This window comes from Crocodylus siamensis, chromosome 1 (genome assembly GCF_052110815.1).
Source record: "Crocodylus siamensis isolate JL-2025a chromosome 1, ASM5211081v1, whole genome shotgun sequence".
Taxonomy (NCBI): domain Eukaryota; kingdom Metazoa; phylum Chordata; order Crocodylia; family Crocodylidae; genus Crocodylus; species Crocodylus siamensis.
The window spans coordinates 225,215,735-225,240,146 of NC_143395.1; the positions used below are offsets into that span (position 1 = coordinate 225,215,735).

General features: G+C 40.5%; 1 protein-coding gene and 1 non-coding gene across 12 annotated transcripts in view; both read right to left on the reverse strand.

Annotated features, from left to right (window-relative positions):
- BBX (BBX high mobility group box domain containing) overlaps window positions 1-24,412 on the reverse strand; it is a 198,007-nt gene that overhangs the window by 66,687 nt on the left and 106,908 nt on the right. For 9 of the 11 annotated variants that reach the window (XM_090058208.1, XM_090058178.1, XM_090058199.1 and 6 more), the window contains 3 exons: window positions 20,995-21,165; window positions 18,627-18,869; window positions 5,873-6,071 (listed from right to left, as the gene is read on the reverse strand). In XM_090058208.1, coding sequence (XP_089914334.1) covers window positions 5,873-6,071; window positions 18,627-18,869; window positions 20,995-21,156 — 604 coding nt within the window. In that variant the 5' untranslated portion in view covers window positions 21,157-21,165. The remainder of the gene's footprint in view (window positions 1-5,872; window positions 6,072-18,626; window positions 18,870-20,994; window positions 21,166-24,412) is intronic. The other 2 variants (XM_090058224.1, XM_090058232.1) reach the window with 1 other exon arrangement.
- On the reverse strand, window positions 20,072-20,209 carry LOC149874222 (U4 spliceosomal RNA). Its single transcript, XR_016440078.1, has one exon. It is a non-coding gene; the product is annotated as a U4 spliceosomal RNA (small nuclear RNA).

The following is a 24,412-nucleotide window of genomic DNA, read 5'->3' on the forward strand; positions in this document are numbered from 1 at the left end:
CTAATCTGACCTGGAACAAGAAAAAATTTCCACAAAAAAACCCCAAAACAAACAAACAAAGGAACGCCCCCCCCCCCCAAAATACCCCAACAACAAAATATGTGGAGGCACAAAGAGATTATGTGGCTTTGCCAAGGTTAGCTATGAAGTATATGGAAGAGCTGGGAACAAAGCCCTGGCCTCCAAAGTTCTAGTTCAGTGCTTGAATCACTAATCTATCCTTCCGGTCTCTATTAAACAATTACTCTCATAGGATTATCACTTTTCATCTTTATACTGATGATATAGTTGAAGAAACAGGGCAAAGCTGTCTGCTGAGACTGAAGAGGGATACACTGAGTCTGCCTGACACCAGCTGAGTCTGGGTCCGCTGATGTTTTAGAATGACAGTATTGTCCTCTCACAGCAAACTGTACTAAAAGCATATTCAAAATTTCCCACTTCATTTATCAGGAAAAAACAAGGGGAGAGAGGCAAAATAAGAGTACAAAGTCACATTATTACTAGGACAGACAAAAATAAGCTTTGTCAAAGAGAAGATACAATGTCTTGGTACTTCCTTAGACAGCAACTTGCTCACAAGCAGAACGAAAATACTCTGAGACAGAAAGGCTGGCAGATGTAAGGAGAGGTCCCAGGTACACTGCTGAGCTAAAGCACTGCCCTGTTAGGCCTAGGCTGCATAGGCCATCCATCTTGGAAAGGACATTTTGCCAGAAGATCAATTAAAGGCACTAATCGGGAAGAAGCTCTTGTCCCAGTGGAAGCTTCTCACAGCAAAAGGAAAGGGGTCATTCTGGAGGTAAAAGGATGGCATACCTCACCATACGACAGGATGATGCACATAACAACCCGTTCCAAACCCTTCTTCTACTTCCACTACAAAGATGGTCTTCATTCCCCACACCCCCTTTAATTGTAGGATGTGTCTTAGGAGTTTTTTTTCAGTAAGCATTCAACAGATGCTTAAACCATCTATTTAAAAATAAAAATCAAGGGGTGGAAACAAAATGACAATTGAGTAGAAAGTGAGAGTTTAATTTAGTGCTTAAGGAGCTAAAGAATACTTGTGCTGCAGCTGTAGGGGAGGGCTGGAGGTTGGATATCTGCTCTTTATGAAGAGAAAAATCCTCCTACCAGGCTTTCAAACTGCAAATGTAAGATATTAAAAACTAAAATGTATATTTGAACACATTGCCTTAAAATTTGCATCAGGTTGTGTGCATGTGTTACTTATGGCATTAAGAACATACAGATATGAATAATGTAATGGTATAAATATAATTTTAAAACTATTTACAGGTATTTCCCTATAATGAGGTATTATTCCCATTTCTCATTAAGAGCCTGATTCACAAAAACATATCAAATATTAATACGATAATGGAAGCTGATTTGTGGCCTTCACTGAAGCTTTTATTATTGCCAAAACTAACAACGGGCACACTGTTTAGGAGTGATGACTTTTACTACTCTGGGACTATAATAGAGGGGTAGCTAGGAATTTTTAAACTAAGCAGTTTTTTTCCAGGTGGAAAATGCTGATTCATCCAAACCGTGGTGGGTGGGGGAAGGAAGGGCTGCAGGAATGTGCCACTCGCAGTAAAACTTCATTGGGTTCAGGTTGGAATTTCTAACTGAGAGGGAGAGGGAGAGGGAGAGACTGCACAAGTGAGCGAGCACAAGCATGCAAGTGAGAGTGTGTGCACCTGCGTATGCACAAGGAATGCAAAAAATCCCTCCTCTGGCTGATTCTGACAAGGTATATAAATCTCTGATCTCACATACTGCTGCTATTTGCTTCAGTCACTGAGATAAGCAGTCACTTGTGCTTTAACCGCTGACATAAACAGTCACTCTCTGCCTACCCATCTCATTCACTCCTGCTGGAGATGTTCCACTTTGTATAAATAGTTAAATATACTCTGGACCAAAGAGATGGACTCTATGGGCCAATGGTTATAGTACTTGCACAGAACACAAAAGAAGCAGTTCAAGCCATGCTCTAATGAATATTTAATAATTTACTAAAATGGAACAGATCCAACTAGAGACAATTAACCCAAACTACTTAACACCCATATTCCAGATGAGTGACCCTTGCGCCAAGCAACTGGCTATTCAGTGGTGATTAGGGGTGGGAGGCCATTTCTGCCTTCCTGTTCATCTCTCCGTCTTTTTACAAAGCTTCAAAAAGGTACAGATCTCATCTTAAAGAATAGACAAGATTTTGAACTTCAAAATGTTTTGTTGGATGGGGAAACCGTACAAGAGAGACCCACTGTACGGAATACCCATTTTGCCTTATGTCCGCTAATAAGGCACACCCAAGACATCTTATAAAAACACACTTGATTCCAATATACATATCGGGAGTTGAGGTGAAACGGTGCTTGTGACACTGTATAGAAAATCCCAGCGCTGTACTGAGCATTATATACCCAACAATGGCTAGCACAGGAGGAAAAGGGGAAGCTTACTTTACAGACAGCACACCCTTCTTTTTTAAAAAAAAAGTGTGCGTGTGCATATGATCATTATAGACCTGAAGAATGTCTTGCACTTGAAAGCTTATCTACCTCTGTCCCAACTATGCAGTTGGTCCAATAAAAGATATATCACCCAAAGAAATCCTTACACATATCCATTCTTCTGCTAATTCCAGGAGGACTATTTGCGAAGAATTTTGCCCTACATCCCAGTTTTCTTAATATTATTGCGTATTAAAGCAAAGGGGAAAAAGCTTTTTACAAGTAACATCAAGTGAAATTGCTGTGTGGGATGTTCTTGACATGGTACATTTTTCCTAATTCTAGGCAAGGAATTACTTCACGATGCATGTCATTTAAGACAGTATCAATGGTTTCAGATACTCTATACTTTTTCATTGCTTCCTATACTTATTCAGCTACTTCTGGTTCCTTGGCAACAGTCAGTGCAGATGTTAAAGCTAGTTATTTTGGATATAACATAAAGAGAATGGGATACATTTTGTTCTGCAGGAGAAGAAAGAAATTCAGAGGTACATTTACCAGCAACTGGTACAGAGCAGACATAATAGTTCTCCAAACAGTAAACTAAAGATTCATCATTCCGTGATGTTAACTCCCATTATGAACTAGTCATACATGAGGTAGTCATACTTTTGCAGGCTAACTTTGTACGGATGAACCATCTATTTATCATTAGTGGGTGCATCTGGGCAAGAACAGGACCTGAAATCCTACCAGACTACAGCAGAGAATTCCCAGGAACATAAACACTGTCTTCATTAAGGAAGAAGGATAGTCTTGTAGCTAAAGACATTGGGGTGGGATTCAGGAGATCTACATTAATATACAGCTTAGATCTTACTAATCAAACTGTTGTTCTGGAAGTATTTGCTTCATTTACTTAAATTATGCACGTCCTTAACATTTTTTGTGTTTAAAAAAAATCTAATGATATGAATACAGCTAAGCAAGTGCGTAGTTATTTGGATGTCAGGGCCAGGGCTCATAAGCTGTCATCTTCTGCTTGAAGAAGTCTGTTTGCCTTGGCATAGGTGGTAGATCTCTTTACACTTAGCAGATCCTACCAGAAATCTAGTGTCTAGTTCCTCCACTACTTCTACAAAGACTGACCGACTACCCACTCTTCAAATTGTTATGTCTGTTTTCAGAGGGGGTATATCATGTTCTGTTTAACTAAAGCATGTTAGGGTAGGTGCAACCAATTCCTGCTAACTGCTCATCAGGTCTTTTTAAGACATTTAAAAAGCCACAAAGTTCAACATTCTTCTGATGGTAGAAGCCAAATGGAATGAAGATTATGACAATCTCTAGTACCAGGTTCCCATACAACACACATCACAAAATTATGTAATGTGCAGAGATTCCTATTGAATTACAGTTCACAGTTCCTTCAAGAAGTTATTTCATTACAGAAAAGTTCATAGAGCTGGAATGGGCAAAAAAAGGGATTTTTTTAATCCTTTCAAACCTGCTCTATGAGCAAAATTTTCCCTACAATTTTGTCTGAAAGTTCTCTAGGGCAGAAAATACTATCCACCTGTCACACATTTAGCACAACCCAGACACAACAAACACCTGAAAAGTTTCAAAATTGACAACATAGATAGAGTCTAACTATTTTTTAGAAAGGAAAAAAGGAAGATTATTTTTATCCCCTTCTAAATAACATCTAGTTTCTGCCAGTTTTAGGCTCAGAAGCTGTTGACATTCAAGTACATTAATGCCCATGTTTACCAAGGTCACGTTCTTCTATGTTCTGGTAACACTTAGTCATCGCTGTCATTCATTAGAACAGAGGATAAAATCGGCCCATTGCTTATATTTAGTTGAATACAAGACAACACCCCAATAATTAGATTCTATATATGGAATATTTATAAATTTGTTATAATTCTCCAGGTATAGAATCTAATTATTGGAGGTTTCAATCCAATTATTGGAGGTCTGACTTTGTCCCCTTCTCACTGCTACAGCTGGGAAAATAAATCTGGCAGGTCAGGTTGCCCCCTTGTCCTCTGCCCCCCAGCTTCCTCCCCCTGCAGCCTCTTCCCTACCATCCTTACTGTCATGCCCTGCTCTCCCTGAGCATATGGAAGTGAAGGGCAAATCTGAAAACGTTGACTTTGAAATAAATACTCCAGGTGTGTTTTGCATACAGGCACATCACTTAAGTTAATCCAGAATTGATGCATTTCACTCTTTTTGAACCTGCTGCAAGTTTTAGCACAGGTATAAACACAGTTTTAAGTAGCACTTTTGGCACCTACTTACGTATAGTATGAACTATGCACGATACTAGTCCAAAGCCAAAAGACTCGTGGTTCACTGGTTCTGAGGGCAGGTGAAACTTGGTGGCATCTGAACCCCAAGCCGCTGGGCTTCGGACCTGCATGTAGGATGCCTGCCAAAGGATTTGGAAGCATCTGAAGCCCCAGGTGGGGTGGAGGATGTTGCCAGTAGTATGGCCACTAATGGTTCTTGACTAACTCACAGATTTGGAATTGATTTGGCTGGTTTGGATTGGAACACAAAAAAGTCTCTTAAAAAAAAGATTCCTATTAATATGTTTGTCCAACTTGAGCCATGTGTTTTAATGGTCATGCCCAGTGTTGGCTGCATTTAAATCATCTTCTTTGTTGGTTTCTATTACTGATCACATGGTGCTTTCAGCAGCAGTTTAATGATAGACAATGTATTTAATGACATTTCCCTATATGCAAATAAGGGGAAAAACCTCATCTTAGTGCTGGTGTAAGTCTGATTTACCATACTTACTCAAACATGACTTTTCTAGGTTAAGAAAAGAGAACAGATTTAATTTTATTAGTTTTAAAATCAATTTTCTTCTATTGGATCTTTAATGTCAGAGACAGCGTGCTTCATCAAATGCTTTCATCCACAGGAACATTGTTCATTAACACCTCAACAACTTTTCTTTAGTAGTTACCAGCACATTACTCCTGTTGGCAGTCAACTGCTAAACATAGCACAGTGCTCTATGAATTTGAAAGAAAGAACGGCATGCGTTTTTTCCTCTCATTTTCTGAAGAGTGGAAAGATCTAACTTTAATTAAAAAGGGGTATAAACCGTAACATTGGAATCCATGACAAGTTATTATATTTCAGAAGTTCTTAGAGGCCAGGATTTTGGATAGCACTTTTAAGTGCTTCAATTTATCCTCATTCAAAATAATATACAGATTTTAAACATATGCTTAAGAGCTATGTCCAACTTTCCTGATTTGAGACAAGACAGAGGACTGAATCATGACAGAAGTTGGAACGAAGAGGTATTCTGTCTATCAAGGTAACATCATCAGTGGTGACTGTGATAACACTAGTGGGGTATCCAAGCTTACCCGCTATTCCAAAATTAAGCTGAGGCATATCTTCAGTCTTTGCCACTTTTTTGGGGCTTGGTAAATCTTTCACAGAGTCTGATGGGAAAGCCCACAGTTTCTTCCTGTTTGTAACAGTGGATGACTGGGTTTTCACAGGCTTATTTGTTGCGGGACACCACTTGTAGCCAGGGTTTGCCTTCATAAATGCATCCTTGTACTAGAAGAGAAGGGAAACACGTATCAGTAAAGAGGGAAACAAGCAAGTAAACAAACAAAACACAGTCTTATCTCCTGCGGCTATTTGATATTTATGAGACAATGGGAGAATACCTTCTTTTTAAGATGGCTGCATTCAGTGCGTAGCCTTTTTGATCCTAGCTTTGCCTTAATCTAGCAAAAGCACTGATCACATACTTGAAATTCAGTTTGACAGGACAAACTTTACAATAGGAAAAGCTGGATTTCAAAGTGGCCGTTTCAATCCTCATCAGGGTTTACTATTGCCAGCATATTTTAGCCTTGATCTTGCAGCCTCACCCACAGAAAGAGTTTTCCAGTACCCTCAAGGAGCCTCATGAAGATCTCCCACTCATTAGATATAATGGGACAGCCATTTAGATTAAACGCATTTACAGATGCAATCTTGGTTTGCTTTCCTGCTGTTAATAACCATACATTTATAGATAAATGTGGCAGAATTACACATCTCCTTGCTATGCATTGACTTTTCTTTGGACAGCTTGGCTTTTGAGTTTATCTTCTTTTTCAAGGCCAGTTATATTTCTGGGAAAATAAATGGTTACTGATACCATCTCATTTTCAGTGGAACTTCATCAGATAATTTACCTCATGCTCACATCCAGAATTTACAACTCTGTCTGACAATCTGTAGCATCAGAATACATTGTGGCTGTTTAAAACTTTCTGTGGCCTTGAGCACACAGAATACATGTTACAGTAAACTGGGTCCATTCTTGACATTTGACAGCAGAACCAACTTAGCCACTCTACAGAGACTAATGGAAAATCTGACTCAAATGCAGTTTGGTACAGAGCTGCATCTAGGATATCTGATGATTATATTTTAAAATTATTTGGTCAATAAAATAAATGCCTGTGCTTATATAGATATATAGCTAGATATCAGCACATTTAAAATTACAGGATTTGTCTCGTCAGTAAGGAAAAAGCCAAAGCAATGCTTGTAGTCATGACCAGGGATCCTGGTTTTCTCCTGCACGATATTCCTACTCATACACTTCAACTGTCTTAAGGAACTTTCATCAGCAAATAGGAAATGAGGTTATGGCATATTTAATATAAGATATACAATAAGAAAACAAACTTCTCTGAAAAAATGTTGAGGTCATATTATACAGGAACTATGATCTATCAGTTTGCTTTGTAATCCATTCTTCAGTGACTGAATATCCTGGTTCAAAGATGTCATTGGAAGTGGTGAAAAATAAGCAGATGGCAGGAGAAGATGGACATAATGCTGACCAAATGGGAGCTGAGATAAAAGATAATGGAACTGATGACAAAAAACTACCTTTTTGAACCAGTACTTATGTAAAAAGAGGTGAGAATTAGCTAGGTATGTTCTGTGTGCCACAAGTCAGGAGTTTTTATTTACAACTATGAAATACCAGATTAAAGAGAAGGTGGGGGGGAGAGAAGACAGTTAATGATGAATAATTTTCCATACCTATAACTGCTCCCTTTTAGGGTAAAAAGTTACAGTATTATAACATTGCTGCTGCTTAAGAGAATTTTGGGATCAAGAGAGATAAACAAGGGTGCATTCTTAGGGCATGCAAGTGAGCATCTTTTCTATGGGAAGTACCCTTTTGCCGAAGTACAATAATAGTTATGTGCTATACATAAGCTCAAAGAAGGATCCGGGAAATCAAAAAAAACATCAGTGGTGGCAAGATAAAGCAAAGGAGTTCCAGCTCTATGCTGACAAACATGACATATGTAGCTTTTTCCAGGCAATGAAAGCCATTTACAGCTGAAAACAGATGTGAAAACAGTTCTGTACAGTTCTACTTTCCTGCGATCCCAGGATGGCTCAGTGAGCCTCAAAGACAACAAATCTATCCAAGCTAGATGGAAAGAGCACTTTGAGGCACTCTTGAACTTTGGCTTAACTGTGACAGATACCACCGAGTCCATCCCCTGACACTCTGAAAGGGGATCCCTTGCCAACCCTCCCGTCTTTGAGGTCTGGTGTGCCATTAAGGAAGCCAAGAACAACCTGAAGGCTACTGGATCAGATGGCTTACCTGCTAAAACCTACAAGGCTGACAGTGAAGAACTGGCTCTGAAACTCCATAAATTTATACCCCAAATTTGGAGCAACAAGGAGACCCCTGTCGATCTGAGGAATGGCAACATCATGACGACTATCACCAAGGTGATAAGTCTGTATGTGGGAACTACTGAGGTACAGCTCTCCTTTCCACAGCAGGGATCCTCATCCTCTCCCACATTCTACTGAACAGTCTTCTCCCTCTTGCTGAGGAGGTCCTGCTGGAATCCCACTGGTTTCAGACTAGTCCGTGGGGCAATTGACATGATCTTTGTTGTCCATCAGAACCAACATAGGACCTGTATATGGCCTTCATTGACCTTACTAAGGCTGTTGATTTCATCACTTGTACATCCTTATGGAAAGTACTGGCCAGATTTGGATGTCCTGAAAAGTACATCCAGGTCCTGAGGCTTCTCAGGACCTTGATGACTGCACCTGTTCTTTGCAGCAGACTGGAGACAGATCTACTTGTTATCAAAATTAGGGGTGTAACAAGGATCTCATTACCTCAGCTCTGTTCTCCATTTTTTTTACCCTCATCTTGGTTCTGATTAAGGACTACCTTCTTTCTGGAATTGATGCTGAATACCAAACAGATGGAGGGCTTTTCAACCTGAGATGTTTTCACCCAAAAACAAAAGTACCATCCTTGACCTCGAATATGTTGTATCATCCTTGTGTACACCAAGGAAAACCTCCAGACTGCACTGGATCTCTTTGGAGAAGCCTACTAAATCTTGGGCTTCTCTCTCAACATTGAGAAGACTGAAGTGCTCTATCAGTCTGTTTCAGGGCACAAATGTGACCCCCTCCCCAAATAACCATTGAGGGAGAGATCCTAGAGGTAGTGTGGCACTTCTGCTACCTCCATAGCCACCTCTCTCAGTGATTGAACACTGATGAGGAGAATGAGGTCAGGATCTGTTGTGCAAGTGCTTCCTTTAGGAAATTTCTTTGGTATCTCTTTATTCATCACTATCTCCAGAAAAACACCACGATCCAGGCCTACAACATAGTCATCATCCCTGCTCTCTTCTACAGATGTGAAGTGTGGGAGAACTATCATTGTCATCTCAACAGCCTGGAAAGGTATCACCAATGATGCCTCTCTAAAATCCTCCACATCAAATGGGAAGATCACCACACAGACATCAGCATCCTTGCTGAAGCCAGTGTTACCAGCATTGAGTCAGTGATCCTCAAGCACTAAATTCACTGAGCTGGACATTGTGTGCGGATGCCCGACTTTCAACTCCCAAAACAAGTGCTCCAGCCTGGTAACAGTTGAGATCTCACTGTGCTAGAAAAAAAAGCTACAAAGGACACATTGCAGAAAAACCACAAGAAAACAGATGCTGAGATTAAGAATTAAGAGGAGCTGGCTGCCAACTAACCCCAATGACACTGCAACCTCAATCAAGTGGCAGTCTGTTTTGAGGTAAAGCATCTTGCCCTCGAAGCAGAAAGGAGAGTGAAGGAAGGAAAAGGAGAACCATCCCAGCCTGCAGCTTACCCTGTGGGAAATTTCTGCAGACAGATCTGTGGCTCAAGGATTGGATCTTAAGTCACTTCAAGACTCATCAGTGAGCTGGGGCAGAGATCATCATCAAATCAAAGGATTGCCAATGTTGACAAGTTCTTTAGGGTAATATACAAAAATGAGCATTTACTCTTTTGATACAGGAATCTTTAAGTGAAGAATCTCAGTCATGCCAGTTGTCATGTGGCAAAAGGCAAGCAGTTAATCTCTGGATTATTGCTGGTGGTGGTCCAGGACGTGCTGCCATACATCTCAGAGTACAGAAAGGAGAGATGTCTTTCTCCCAGTTGCCCTTTGTGAGCAGTTGTTCAGATGCTTGTTGTGTCACAGTTACAGGACTGTAAGTAAGCCTGAGGCCTCTCTCTTACCTCAACATAAATCCTGTTCCTTTGTGGTTCACTTTGCAAAGTATTTATCAGCACAACTGCTATGGGTTTGGAACGCTTAGCCTCTATGTGAGGCTACCAAATATTACTATTCCTAGCCAAGGAGATCTGAGAACTTCTAAGGTATTAACAGAGACCCATTTCATAGATTTCATAGACATTAGGGGTGGAAGGGACCTCAGAAGATCTTCAAGTCCAGGCCCCGCCCAAGGGGCAGAATGTCAGCTGGGATCATAGGATCCAAATTTCTCTTGAAGGCACTCAGTGTGGGTGCTTGAACCACCTCCGATGGCAGGCTATTCCAGACCTTGGGTGCTCAGACGATAAAGAAATTCTTCCTTATGTCCAGCCTGAAACAGGTCTTGCAGTAGTTTATAACCATTCAACCTTGTCATCCCTTGGGGCGCTTTGCTGAACAATTGTTTCCCCAGATCCTAGTGAACACCTCTGATAAACTGGTAGCCATCAGATCACCCCCGAGCCTGCGCTTTTCCAGGCTAAAGAGCCCCATAGTTCTCAGCCTGTTGTCATAAGGTCTGTTTTCCTGACCTCTGATCATGCACAGGGCTCTTCTCTGGACTCTCAAGCTTCTCCACATCCTTTTTGAATCGTGGAGCTCAAAACTGGACGCAGTGCTCCAGCTGCAGCCTCACCACGGCCGACTACAATGGGAGAAAGATGTCCCAGGATTTACTTAAGAAGTATCTATGGATGCAAGCCAGTGTTTTGCTCACTTTACTACCCACTGCATCACATTGAAGGCTCATGTTCATCTTGGGGGTCGTGACTGACCACAAGTCCTTTCCATCCGTAGCGCTAGCCAGCATAGCACTGCCGAGCCTATAAGGATGCTTAATGAGTTTTTCCTCCCAAGTTGGAGAACCTTGCATTTTTCAGTGTTAAACATACCCTTCTTGCCCATTTCTGAATGGGCATGAAGACTAACCCACCATCTTCCTGAATTCCTTTGGGTACTTACTTCCTTTGGGGCAGAATAAGGAGTTAAAATGTGCTCACATCTATTCACACACCCTCAGTGCAATTACCTTTTACACAACATGTGAAAAAAACATGGAGAGTGTCCTTTGTCTACTGACGAATCCAGGAAACAGCATTTTGAAAGCCTTTGTCTCTTATACAGCTATTGCAATGTTTTGAGAAAGCTGTATTCATCTGAATTGCAAAACTGTATGCCTCTGGCAGTATCATCATTGCATATGTGTCTCCATAACTTTAATTTCTGCCTTACTCTATCAACTGTCAGTTTCCACCTCCAGACTGTAGCAAGGACATGGATGATTCACTTCAGAAAGCAGGAATACTAAGTGATTCTTGTGTGTGAAGTTTTGTATTTATAGGAAAGCCTATAAAAAAAAGTGCAAGTACAGTTGACCCACATATTCTTTCTGTGCGTCTTGAATGGAATGTACGTATTAGATACAAAATTTAAAGACAGTGGCACCTCCTACTTTTTTCAATTCAGCCTGAACAGTTCAATGTACTAGTGAACATGCGTCATAAATAGCATCATTGTGAAGAGAAGAAAATACACAAAGAAACAGCTTTGCTTTCCATTGTTAGAACAAGCAGCCCACGCATGCATCAGATTTTCTGCTCAGGGAACTAAAAGTCTAGAGTCTCTAGCAATGAGTAACATGGCCCTCCAATCAGCTTTATTGCTTCAAAAATAGTTTTACAGGCTAATATGGCAATCTAACAGGTTGTCTATCAAATCATAACAAATGCTACTTGTGACAAAGTACAGCTAAGCTTGCAAGAGCAGGTAAAAGCTGTTTTCAGAGCAGGTAAAAGTACAGCACTATGTTTACTGGAATTTTCCGTGGTAAAGCCAATAAATTACCTCTGATTAGGGCTTTCAAAGGGGCAGGAGAGAGTTGATTAAGATCAAGTACGTAACTTCCTTGTATTCTTTCAAAATCCAAGTTTTCAAGCTTAAAAATATGTGAAGGACAGATTGAAAGATAGATGTTTGACAGCTCTAAAGGAGTGATCAGGCACAACAGTTTTTGTTTTGTGGGCCAAAGGTATCAAAAAACTACTGAGGACAACATTTATTTTAAAAGTTAGCAAGTCAAGGCCTAAAATGAAGACACATATGCAATGAAATGTGGTATAACACATCCTAGAATATAACACAACTTGTTTTTGAAAGGAAGAGATGATGAAGATTTTTTACAGAGTTATGGCCGTATAGAGCAGAGGCAGGACCTAACCTTCAACCGACTTGCCCTCTTTCATATTTACCTAAAGCTGAAACCCTAGTTGTTGCTGAAGCCTGGTCTCTATGGGTGGATGTATGATTTTGAAAAAAGGTAAAGAGTCTCCAGAGCTGTGAAACAGAAGGTTAGCTTGATTAGTGGGACATCAAGACCATTAAAAAGGAGAGACAATTGTTCACACCTTCAGGACGAAGGAAAATGAACCATTAAGTCAATTGACTCCCTCAGCAACCTGAATAGAAAGGTCAGACCTGTTGCACTGTGGAATAAGAATCAAAGCAGGGTGCTTCTATCCCAGTCAGAAAAATCAGCTTCCTCACTTAAACCTACACACATCTGATTTTTTGGGGGAAAGGTGTGTGCTGTATGTGAAAAATATGGTATTTGCATGATGGTTTATAGGGAGGTACTCCAAACAAATACCAAGCACATCTCTAGGTAAAAGCTAAAGGAGATGCCAGGGCCTACTGTTTCCTTCAATCAACCAACTGAATAGTTTCTTAAGACTTCCTAGTTTAGAGTCCACACATATACCAGTGTGCTCAGGTACCAGGACACAGTACCTATCAGCATGAACTGCAATGGCATTATGCAGAGCACTGCTTGGGAGTTCAGAACATGAAATGCTCTGTATTCCAGACACATTAAAGCACTGCATGGCAATTGTCTAAGAGTAGCATATATATAAGGCTTTATAAGATGCCACTGCCATGTTGGGATTTGATTGGGTTAGGATAACCCACATTCAGCACTATGGCATTAGAGGCTTAATGAGTAAATACCAAACGCAGCAATCTGAGATCTCATGAAGTCAAGGAATCGAGGCTCAAATTCACCAAGGTAATTACATGTGCCGAAGTTTAAGTAAGCATGTAAATCCTGTTGACTTCAGTGAGTCTTACTTACATGTTAATGTGGTTCTGAATAAGGCTATGTTCTCTGAGCCAGGACCTAAATCATCTAGAACACCAATATCCTACTCCTACAAGTACAGAGCCAGGACAACATAATCTTGTGACAGGTCGGTATACAGAGCTAATTAGACCCAATATAATTAACAAAGACACTAAACCTTTATCTAGCTGTAAAAAGATATTGACCAAGGAATTGAATGGAGTCTTCCCATCACAGTCTAAAACCTTAGTTGATAAGTATCCAAAATGTCAGAGGAATCCAGCTGCATCTCAATCTACCCTGATACAACCTTAATAAAGTCCTTAACAATACAAGTTTAAAGCAGTAGCCCTTGGCGGAGCTGTAATGGGCATGACAATTCATATCATGCGGTATATCTTTGTTTCAATGGCCAGTACTAGCTGAAGGAAGTAGTGAATGCCTTGCATCAATGGGTCTCCACTGCTCGTTTGCAGTCACATATTACCAGCACCAAAATCATCAATGCATCAGCGCCAGGTCTGTCCAGATCCTCAACAAGCTGTGAATGAAACTATGAGATTTAACTAACTAATAAAATAAAAGGTCATTTGACATCTAAATTTTTACAGTTCATGTTTTCCAACTTTATTTCGACAACCTGAGGGCTAGAAACATGGCTGGTTTATTTTTTAAGATTGTCAGAGTCATGTGAATTCAGGAGTTTAGGATTTCCCAAGAACAACCAGAAATATGACAAAGATTGAAAACTGATACGCCCTGTAAAGGGGATGGTTCACACTGTTTCATACAGGGCATCTCCATTAGTGAAGGCAAATATTTGTTTTTTTCCATTTTGATACTACTCCCAACCAAACAGCAAAACAAGGTGAGAGCCCAGTTGACTTTGACAATGAAAAGGCTGAGAACAGCTTGTGCAGTTAGAGTTCTGTCAATGCGTGGCAAGGGCATGGATTTATCAGGCTCCCCCTACATGTTACATTTACGCCACAATTAACGTGTTAATCACAGCATAGATGGGAAAGGTTCTACACATGAATCTAACTTAAAGTGTCAATAAATAGGAAATGAGCCATGAAAATGTTCCACGACTAATGCAGACCATTTCTATGGCTGATTTCTATAGTGCGTTAAAAATGTAACATATGGCCAGAGCCAACAATCAGTTGATTGTCTGCCCCACACTGCACAGGGGCTAGTTTGAGACCCTGGTGCAGTACAGATCGGGAGACAATAATCAGCTGATTGTTGGCCCCAATCTGGCACTCCTCTTCCAATTTGCCAGTGTAGGGGGAGCCTGGGTTCTCTCAGTACTCGTAAATAGAAAGAGCGAGATTAGGATCTGATCTCCGAATCGCTCCCCCTGCCATACACATTTGGCACAGCAGGAGACCCAACTGTTCGGATTGGGGATTGGATCATATCACACCTTCAACTAAATGCATGTACCAGGGATCTCATACTGCTCACCAAAGGAAACAACTCAGATGGCCAGGGTCTTAAGGATACAGAGAAATATTTAAAAACAGATTCCTGCCCCCTCGTAACGCATGAGAATCAAGGCCTATAAAGTGATTTGAATATACAGAACCAAAGGATTCGGAAGCGGGAAGAGAGGAAGGGTTGGGGGTGGGCAGGGAACAGAGAATTCCTTTTAACCAGGAACAAATGAATAAAAATACAAGTAAATAAAACAGTTTTCATTCTAAATAGCTAGAAAGCCATGTTCTCAGTGAGGCTGTAAATACTGGGGCAGGGCACTGGACTCGATGATCTTCTGAGGTCCCTTCCAGCCCTAATGTCTGTGAAATCTATGAATGACAATGAGCATTGCTGGTTCTACCAAAAACAGTCAGTAGCCTATGAAACTTTTGCCTTGAACACTCATGAATCTCACAGCATCTGTAGTGTATCAATCAGATCTACCCCTAATGAAGACAACAGCAGAATTCCCACTGACTTGCCTATGAACATAGAATGCATATTAATATAGCAAAAATTCCAGTATTTTTAAAAACTGGGGCCAGCTTTTCAATAATAGGTAGATATCTGAGGAGGCAGGTATGCACCTAGTGGGGTTTTCAAAGATGTCGAAGTGAATTAAACACCTAACTTCCCCCAAATATCAACAGGATTCAATGCCTCACTTGCTTTTGATAAACTCATTTAGCAACTTCTTACCTATTCAGGTGTTTAAAGACATTTGAATATCTTATGTTGGTGCCTGTAGTTAACATTTCTAAATCGAAATTTAGGTACTTAAATAAATGGTCTAAGACTGAAAATTGTTGAGTGCTCAGTACATATGAATCAGACCATTTAACTAGGTGCCTATTTCTGTAAACTTTGGCTGTTTACAGTTAAAAAATAAATTCCTGAGACTTCACAACAATAGTACTAGAGCAGAAGGCTTTCTATGGAAAATTTCAAGCCATCATTTTCTTTTAAAACACAGTCCGTGACTGCTAAGCCAGGGGTTTTAAACAAACAGCCTAAAGGCCAGATATGGCCCTCAGAGCCCTACTATCCGGCCCCCCTGTACTGCTCCTGTGTCTCATAAGACCCAGCTGGGGCACAGCAAATGCCCACAGTGCAGGACTGATCCACGGGCTGCACCTGGCGCATGGATTCTCTCCCCCAGCATACCTGATCCAGTGGCTATTCCAGCCAATCTGGAACCTGAACTGCACTGTTCGCGGCACAGTCTGGCTGAAGCAGTAGCAACGCTGTAACATGGTGACCATCCTGGCTGGATCGCACCACATGCGGTGGTCAGCTATGGAACATGTGCCTCAAAGTGTCATACTGACCAATCTGGGACCTGCACTGCAGCTGGTGCCATGTGCTATTCACTCCTTTAGGTGCTGGGGTAGGCTGAGGTAGGCACTGTGAGGCACAGCCCAGCAGGGTGGACAATGCATACAGGGCAGCTGCCAGTCTGCTGGACTACACTGCACGTGGCGCCCACTCCAGGATCCGCAGCACGGGTCCCAGGTCAGCTAGAGCAGCCACAAGATTAGGTATGCTGGGGGAAGGGGAGGTGGAGGGGGTCTGTGGGCCTGATCCAGTCTGTGGACCAGCCCTGTGCCACTCACTTGGCTTACCAGGCCAGATAAGTTTGACAATTCTGGGCTAAACAATTATCAAAAAAGTTTACACAAAACTGTTTTTTACAAGCACTACAATACAACTGAGTTATGGTGTTATCCCCCCCAAGACAAGACTAACAGCAAAATCAAGCACAAAATGATATCAAGTAATGCATTGCAATGGGGTTTTGGTTGTTTTTTCTGCAGTTTGAGCCTGTCTAGGAAAAGGGTCTAAAACATTAGTTTATATGTTCTAGCTACTAATTACTGCTGCATTGTACAACTGTTTAAAGAATAAAAAGTATACACTTTATCTTATACACAATCTTGGAGCTAATTTTAATGATTTGAATTCAGATTGGTTTATTGTTTTTCTACATTAGTAAAATACAATATCTGATGCTAAGGAAAATGAATAAAAAAAAAAATCACTACAGGAACTGTAATTTATACAATACTATGATTAATAGTTTCAGATCTGTCACTTCACAAGGGGGTGCTGCAATTATTTCTCCTTTAAAATGAAAAAGTTTCTTTCAGCAACAGGAAGCAATTAAAAAAAATAAATCACAGTCACCAAAACATTTTTGTTCCCATTATTTTTTTTCTTTCCATTTCTCAAAATTTCCAGTTACTTGTACTTTCACCAGTTCCCTGATATAAGCTATATTAGTCTCTCTGAAATTGTTTACACGTGAAGTTATAAAGTATTTGTAAAGTCTGTACAAGCCATGTATAGTGCTTCACTTTTCCCTACTATTTCTGAACATGGCCCAAGAGAGAGACTCAAGAAATAAGTAAGTGCATCTTTCCAGAGAGCTCTACAACTTAATGAAGCACTCCTTGGGTACCCAATATTCATGTACAATTGGCAACAGTAGCAAATGATCCCAAGTACTATGCAAGTTATGGATAATTGTCCCCTTAATTGTTCTAAGGAACACTACAACTCAGGCTCCACTTATATCTTGTTCAATGTAGTCTACAAATGCTCTTCCCTCCTAATGTCCCAGCACTTGATTTGTTTGCATCTAACTTTGTGCCTCAAACAATCCAAGTTTAACAACTAATTATTATTTTCTGCTGTTTCGGGCTACATTCATCCTATAATTGGATATAGTGAAACCCACCCCATCAACAGCACTGGGGATCTTTTGGGACCAATTTACTCTGCATATTAATCCTCTGGGGAGTCATTTAAATTGGCAGATTAAGCAGAGATGTTCCCTGAAATGAAGGTCTTTTTCCTCTCTCATACGATACCCAGATTTGAGCCTCCGAGTGAAGGTACTGTCACCCTAAAGTTTGCCATGTGACCTATTTCACAACAGACAACTTAAAAACCTGAAGAACATGACATTATTAGTAAAGGAAAAGAACCTCAAAGTTAGTCAAACTTTTCAAGGTGTCCTATATATCAAGCTTTACCACTGATAAGTACAAAGTTCAAGGTAAGTTCAGGGAACAGATTACTTATCTAATGGACATGCTCCAATGTATTGTCACGCCTTTTAAGGCCAGCACCATGATAATGCTGTAGTACAAGCAGGTCCAAAGCACTCAGAAGACTACCAAGAACTGGATATTTTGGATACATATTGCTTCCCTTGCACTGGTGTCCAAAATAACGAGCACTTGAAGCACAAAAACACTCTTTTGACCGTTTTCATATGCAAGTCACTGTCAAGACCTTCAGTTTAGAAAATGGCAGCTCAGAGAATTTCTGATACACTGTAGACACTTTCTACATGTGCAATTAATTTGAAGCAAGAAAACCTCTGGTGCATATTGCATCGGAGTTTATTGCTCCCAGGTGCAGTATTTACACGTGCATCTGGGACCACAGCATGTTGAGCTGGGACAGAGCAGCCCAGGCTGGCAGGGGGCCGAGAGGATCACAGCCTGTAAGCTTGGCATTGTTCTGACTTAATTCACCATGCTTCAGAGGCTGGCTGGGGCACGAGGGGGTGCTCCAGCATGGGGCTAGCCAGCATGCCCCAGCCAGCCCCTTTAGCATCTATACCCGTGTTGCTGCACACTAAAACACTCTGCCATGGGACAGTACTTGTATTTACAAGTACTAGCCTGAGGTGGAGTTTATTACCTTACTATGGCCACACATGCAGACACAGAGGGGTATTTACCGCAGAACTTATTAGGTAACTCTACAGTAAATGTCTTGTGTAGATGTGCTTTGTGTAGATTGGTAAGGAACGCGTTCATACATTACAACTCTAGGACTATACGAGGTAGTAGAGGCATAGCAGGTCATGCTGTTCTTCATACATCAATCAAAAACCACATACCTCCTTGGCCATGTCAGTGTATTTCTGCTTCTCCTTTGGGTCTAGAACAGCCCACCAATCTGCTAATATCTTGGTAGCACCACGATTGTCCAGACGGGGGTGTTCCTGTCGCACAAGGGAGCGATGGCGTTTGCAAAACAAGAGAAATGCATTCATTGGCCTGCGAGCTCGTTGCTCTGATGATTCATCGTCTTCTGTTTCATCAGCATCATGCTCCAGACCATCACCACCAAGAAGTTGGACCTGTTGGAACCAAAAAAAGAAATATTATAGACCAGTGTCAGTAAGAAATTGCTAAATGTTAATGATTATAATAGTGCAAGCTGCTCTCTCTCATGCACATGCACACCCCTACACACCCATCCATTTCAGAATAAAAAATATAGTAGATTCTATAATAAACCTGCTTGCCCTGGTGTGGATTTCTGTAAGTAACACGATAAAACCAACATTTTTTAACCTCTCTTGCCGGACTGGGGCTCAGACTAGCAGGTTCCCGAGATGAGAGCTGTTCCCTGCCACTTGGAGCTTAACTCCAGGACTTAAAAGCCAGAAAAACCTACTGTCTCAGTAGGGCAAAGAAGAAAGGACACATTTTTTTTTAAACAAGGCTTGTGCTATATAGTTTCTAACAAACAATGTGCACTGCATCTAGAAGTGAACAGGCAGCAAATGTGAAGAAGCATCATTGTAGTTCCAAGAACTCTTTTCACTGAAGAGGTATGCTGCTGTATCATGCAGTCCAGTAACTAAAAATCTGCCTGAACCTTTTCAAGAGTGAACCCCTGCTGAAAAACATGGGCGTAATACAATCCTGAACTTGTGGACAAGCATGTCCCAGTAGCAAGACCCATGTCACAGAAGGCCAGCTACAAGCTGGCAGAATATTGTACACCATCTTTCAAGTGAAGGCACCATAGCCCGAGTCTGTTCTCCAGTGATTTCTCCCTATTTCAGCATCACTCCAACTTAGAAGCGTTTGTGTCTAGTCTTTGTTTGTTCCTAGTCTCGTTCCCTTCTCCCTGACTCTGGTCCTAACCTGCGGACCGGCACAGGAGCTTAGGGCGCATGGAGCTGGCTGCCTCCCTCCTGGGGCTTCCCCCCCCCAGTTTTAACCCCGTATCACTGCCAGCAGCAGAAGCTGCTCGGCCAGGCGGATGGATGAGGGTCCAAGCAGGGGCTGGTAGCTAACCCTTTGTGGCTCGGTAGTTGGAACCTCTGATTTAGGTGACAGAAACGTGAATGTTAGCTATCTACTGCCATTACAGCTGGAGATCAACAAGGTATAAAACTTGTGGGACTCCACAGGCTCTGGTTCTTGAGGAAGAGGAAAGCCAAAGTCTTTGAATGGTGCCAAAAGAAAATGGTTGCAAGCCCAGGAAGGGCCTCTGAAATCCCGCCCACATAAACCCAGAAGAGAGATATATTTTTGTGGACAAGTGTAGCAAAAAAGATTGCTGACAGAGCTCAGAAAGGTAGCCTAGCATCTCACTCAAACCCACCCCCTGAAGAAGATTTTCAACTAGCAATAATTGTGCCTTGGATTAACCTCATTGGCTACGATACTGCCACTGCGCAAAACTATAGATAACACTGAGCCTATAAAACTCTTGAAAAAGCACCATGAGAAATCAAGGCTATAAAACATACCACATGTAACTGAAAGACTGCCAGAAAGTTTGTTTCAGATTAAGTGTGAAAATGAGCTGTATAAAAAGATTTGAACAAAGCTAGAACACAACAAAGCACTGTTTCTCATATATCTTTGAGTGCAGAATATTTCTTCTCGCTGGCTATACTCACAGTCAAACAGGAGCTACAAAAATATAAACAAGGGAAGAATCTGACCCACTATTAACAAGGTCATCTTTTTCTATTACACTCTTCTTAATGAATGTTGACTTCTTATGGAGTACAAAAGCATAACTAATAGCTGAATCTGACTATTAAAACACTGTCAGTTTCAGGGATGCCAGATCCTTTCATTTGCAGGTGCAACAATGAACAACTGAAGTTGAAATTATTTTAATTCTGTTGAGCTACCTTAAGGAAACCCTTTGGTATACTGCTAGCAATTTTAGCATAGATATTTAAATAATCCAGAATCAGCTTCCTTATCATACTATAAATCTTCTCCAGTTTTCTTGGGTTCCTCTCATCTTAATTAAAAAAAATAAAGCAAGCGTTAACCCAAAATATACATATCTTCAAACATGTTATATTTCTAGTGATGTATTTTAAAGAAAGAAAACCACTTTATCAAGCTATGCTCCTAATTCAATAATCCATATGAAGATCTTTACTGAAGTACGTCTCAACACAGCTGGAGCAACCAAGCTGTCTCCACTTTTGGAAGGGCTGAGTCTACCTTATCGATATCTTCTTCTTCCTCTTCCTCCTCCTCCTCTTCAGAAAAGTCAAGAATTTTCTTTGCAAGTAGTGGATGCCACTGAAGACACTTTCTCTTTGGTCGTTTCCCAGTCCCCTCTCCTTCTGCTGAATGCTCCTTATTCCTATTACTGCCTTTCATTACTGTGACCTGCCATGTAAAAATAGTCACAAAAGTCATATTACCTAGTTCACGAAGAACTACTAAACATAAGTGATCATCTTTCAAATGGCTGTTCAAATGAACACCCCCCTCCAAAAAAACCAAACAAAAAAGCTACAGATAAGGGTTGAATATATTGTTTTTAATTCAACACTGGGTGCTCACTGTGGGCATATCTTTTTTGTCTTAACGTTTCCTCCTAGCTCTCAGATAGAATACTGACATCCAAGACTAAGAATATGGCGTGATAACACTGGCCCAAACTAGCTTTTGAACATGCTCTCACCCAACCTACAGTATAAGGCACTCATGTTTCCCCAGCTAAGCAAGAGGGTCCAAGCTTCTCTCACACCTACATCCACTGCAGTAGTCCAACATTTTATTACAGAACAAGCCACGAAATCCCTCTTTTTTAGCACCAGAATATTGCTTCAGCCACTCATCCATTAATCATACACTTATATTAAGCAGTGTTGATGTTTAATCCTATGACACCATGAGATAGGATTTCCCCAATGCCATTAACAAGTGCACCAGGGAAATATGACTCCCAGCACCAAAGGGGTGAGTTATAGCATATGAATTTGAAGCAAAACAACAGGCAGCAATTAAGCTAAAGTTTCCAAAATGCTTGTCTGCAGGAAGATGCATACACAGAAAAAAAAATTCATACCGAAGGAATTGCGTACACACACAGAATACCAATAATACTGCGATGCTAGTTTTACAGATTGGCATTTCACATTTAGCAGCATCTTATATCTATCTTCTATTCAAAAATATATAAACCATCACAGGTTAGAATCCCATCTCTGATATCCAGGTGCAACTCACATACCTTGAAAGAGCCTACTGGGGACTAACTCTGGGGACTCAAGAATAGAGCTAGCAATGTTTGTCCCGAGTGCACATTGTGTAGTCAAAAAATAATTCCATTTACTATCAGGATTAACACAAAGACAGCAACTGGATAATAAACAAAAAAAGATTTTGGAAGTCTACCAGGCCTCTCTCACTTACAAAATAAACAATTAGAGTACCAATGAAATCAGCATTTTGCCAAAGATTTCAATGGGAAAACCATTCCACTATTAGAAAAGATATAATCATCATTTAAAAGGGCAAACAAATGACGTGTTTTAAGATTTTGCTTTTTGGTAAGGAGTTGCCATTTTATGAAGTTTTAAGTCTAAGCAACCTATAATGCCTGATACTACAGAGACAGATATATCCAGGTATTAGGACAGCAACTGATAAGCCAAATAATATGGACCAACTCAGCAGTCAGTCATCAACAACAGCCATCATTATTCAGACCAAACGGTGCTTTCCCCGCCATGAATTCCAGAAAGCAGAATATACACTGCTACCCCTTCATTAATCTGCAATACAGTAAAGATTGGGTTAATTGTGTACTGCCTGAGTTGCAGCCCAAACACTAACCCCTTTTTAAATGACATTTTGGCATGGTGGAGCTTTAAACTGCTACTCCAATTCTCAATTGGACCATGTGCCAAAGGGGACCAAAATCCACTTCTTACTTACTGGCTGCTCTGATTTACATTCATGTCAAGGCCCTGGGAAACAAGGAGCTATGACTGGGAACATTTTGGCACTAACAACATTTTCTGTTTGATTAAAAGGTGATTTTTCTTCTGGTAAGAGTTTAGGCAATATCCACTCTCTCATTCTGGAGTTATGGGAGGCAGCATTAAGATGAAAGCCGCTCGTCCCACATGTTCAAAACTTCATTGTTGAACTTGCTATCATAGACAACTGCTAGAAGTAGTTTAAAATTAGGTTTTTAAATAAACTTCACTGAAGGTGGAAAACAATTCAACTCTGGAGAAAGTTGCTTCATCAGTTTTAAAACTACAAACAGTAAATGTTCTCTCCTTCAGCATACAAAGACTCACTCACTTAAGGATGCTTGGTGATTTATGAACAGTTTGCTGTTTTGTTTGGCCATACTGCTTCTTTTATTTAATGCTAACTTAAACATTATTTTAGTGTAGTAAAGCAGAGTTTAATAGGGGACACAATCACCCTTTACAAGTACATTCATGGAGTGAACTGTGGGGAATTAGATTTTCAGCCTGAAGGACAATACTGATGCAAGTTCAAATGGCCACTAACTGGCTATGGGCAAATTTAGATTGGAAACTGGAAAAAGATATCTAATTATGAAAGGAGTGACAATTTGGAATAGCCTTCCAAGCAAAGTGCTGAAGGTAAAGAATAGGATTGCTTTCATATTCAACTAGATACATTTACTGACAGGATGGAATGATGGGAAAGGGACTTCTGGCTCAAAAATCACTGTGTGTGATATGTGGAATCGTGTGCCTGTGCTCCCAGGCTGGAGTATACAGGTAGCTTAATTGTAGCGTGGAAGGTGTCACTGTGGTCTCACTTGGATAAGTTTGTTGCTTTTTCTATTGCTCAGATTATTCAACTGTAAAACAGGTATTATCAATTTTCCCTTATCTTCCTTTGGTATCTTTGTGAAGATTTGATTATAAATATTTAAGACGTGCTCTGTGATCTTCTTTTGGAAGGCATTACTAAAAATCTCATTACTATTTCAAGACATTATATTTAACTGGCAGCTTTTTGTTCCGTGAAGTTTTAACAGAGATTAAGACAAATCTTCACAGGATTTTAGTGATCCCACAGCATGTTTTGTAAGTATTATACCTGAGAATATCCCAAAGCTACATGCTATAAAAAGGCAAGTGAAATCACAACCCAAATCTTAGCCACTTTTCAATGACAATCTTCATTTATGACTCTGCCTAGCTCACAAATCACACATTATATTTTCCCCGCACAAGCCAGACATTGAACACCCAGATGTTCTTTAAAACAAATTAACCCAATCTTTACTGTATTGCACTGTATTAATGAAGGGGTAGCAGTATATATTCTGCTTCCTGGAATTCAGTTATGTTAATGAGGCCCCCCTCCCCACCTTAATTGTGAAAAATTTTACCTTTACCTATGATGCAATAACTCATCTATTAAGAGTTTTTCAGTAAGGAGGCTCCATATAACAAGGGAAGAACAAATTTAGATATGTGATATCAAATAAATCAAAGCCTAGATATTATATAGACATGCCTGATAAGAAGTAAGATGCACTCTCTCTCCTCAAAGTTGGAGTGGCTCTCTCATAAGGCCTGCGACACTTAGGTATATGGGAGTTTTGACCATTAACCTCAGCAGAACAAAGTTA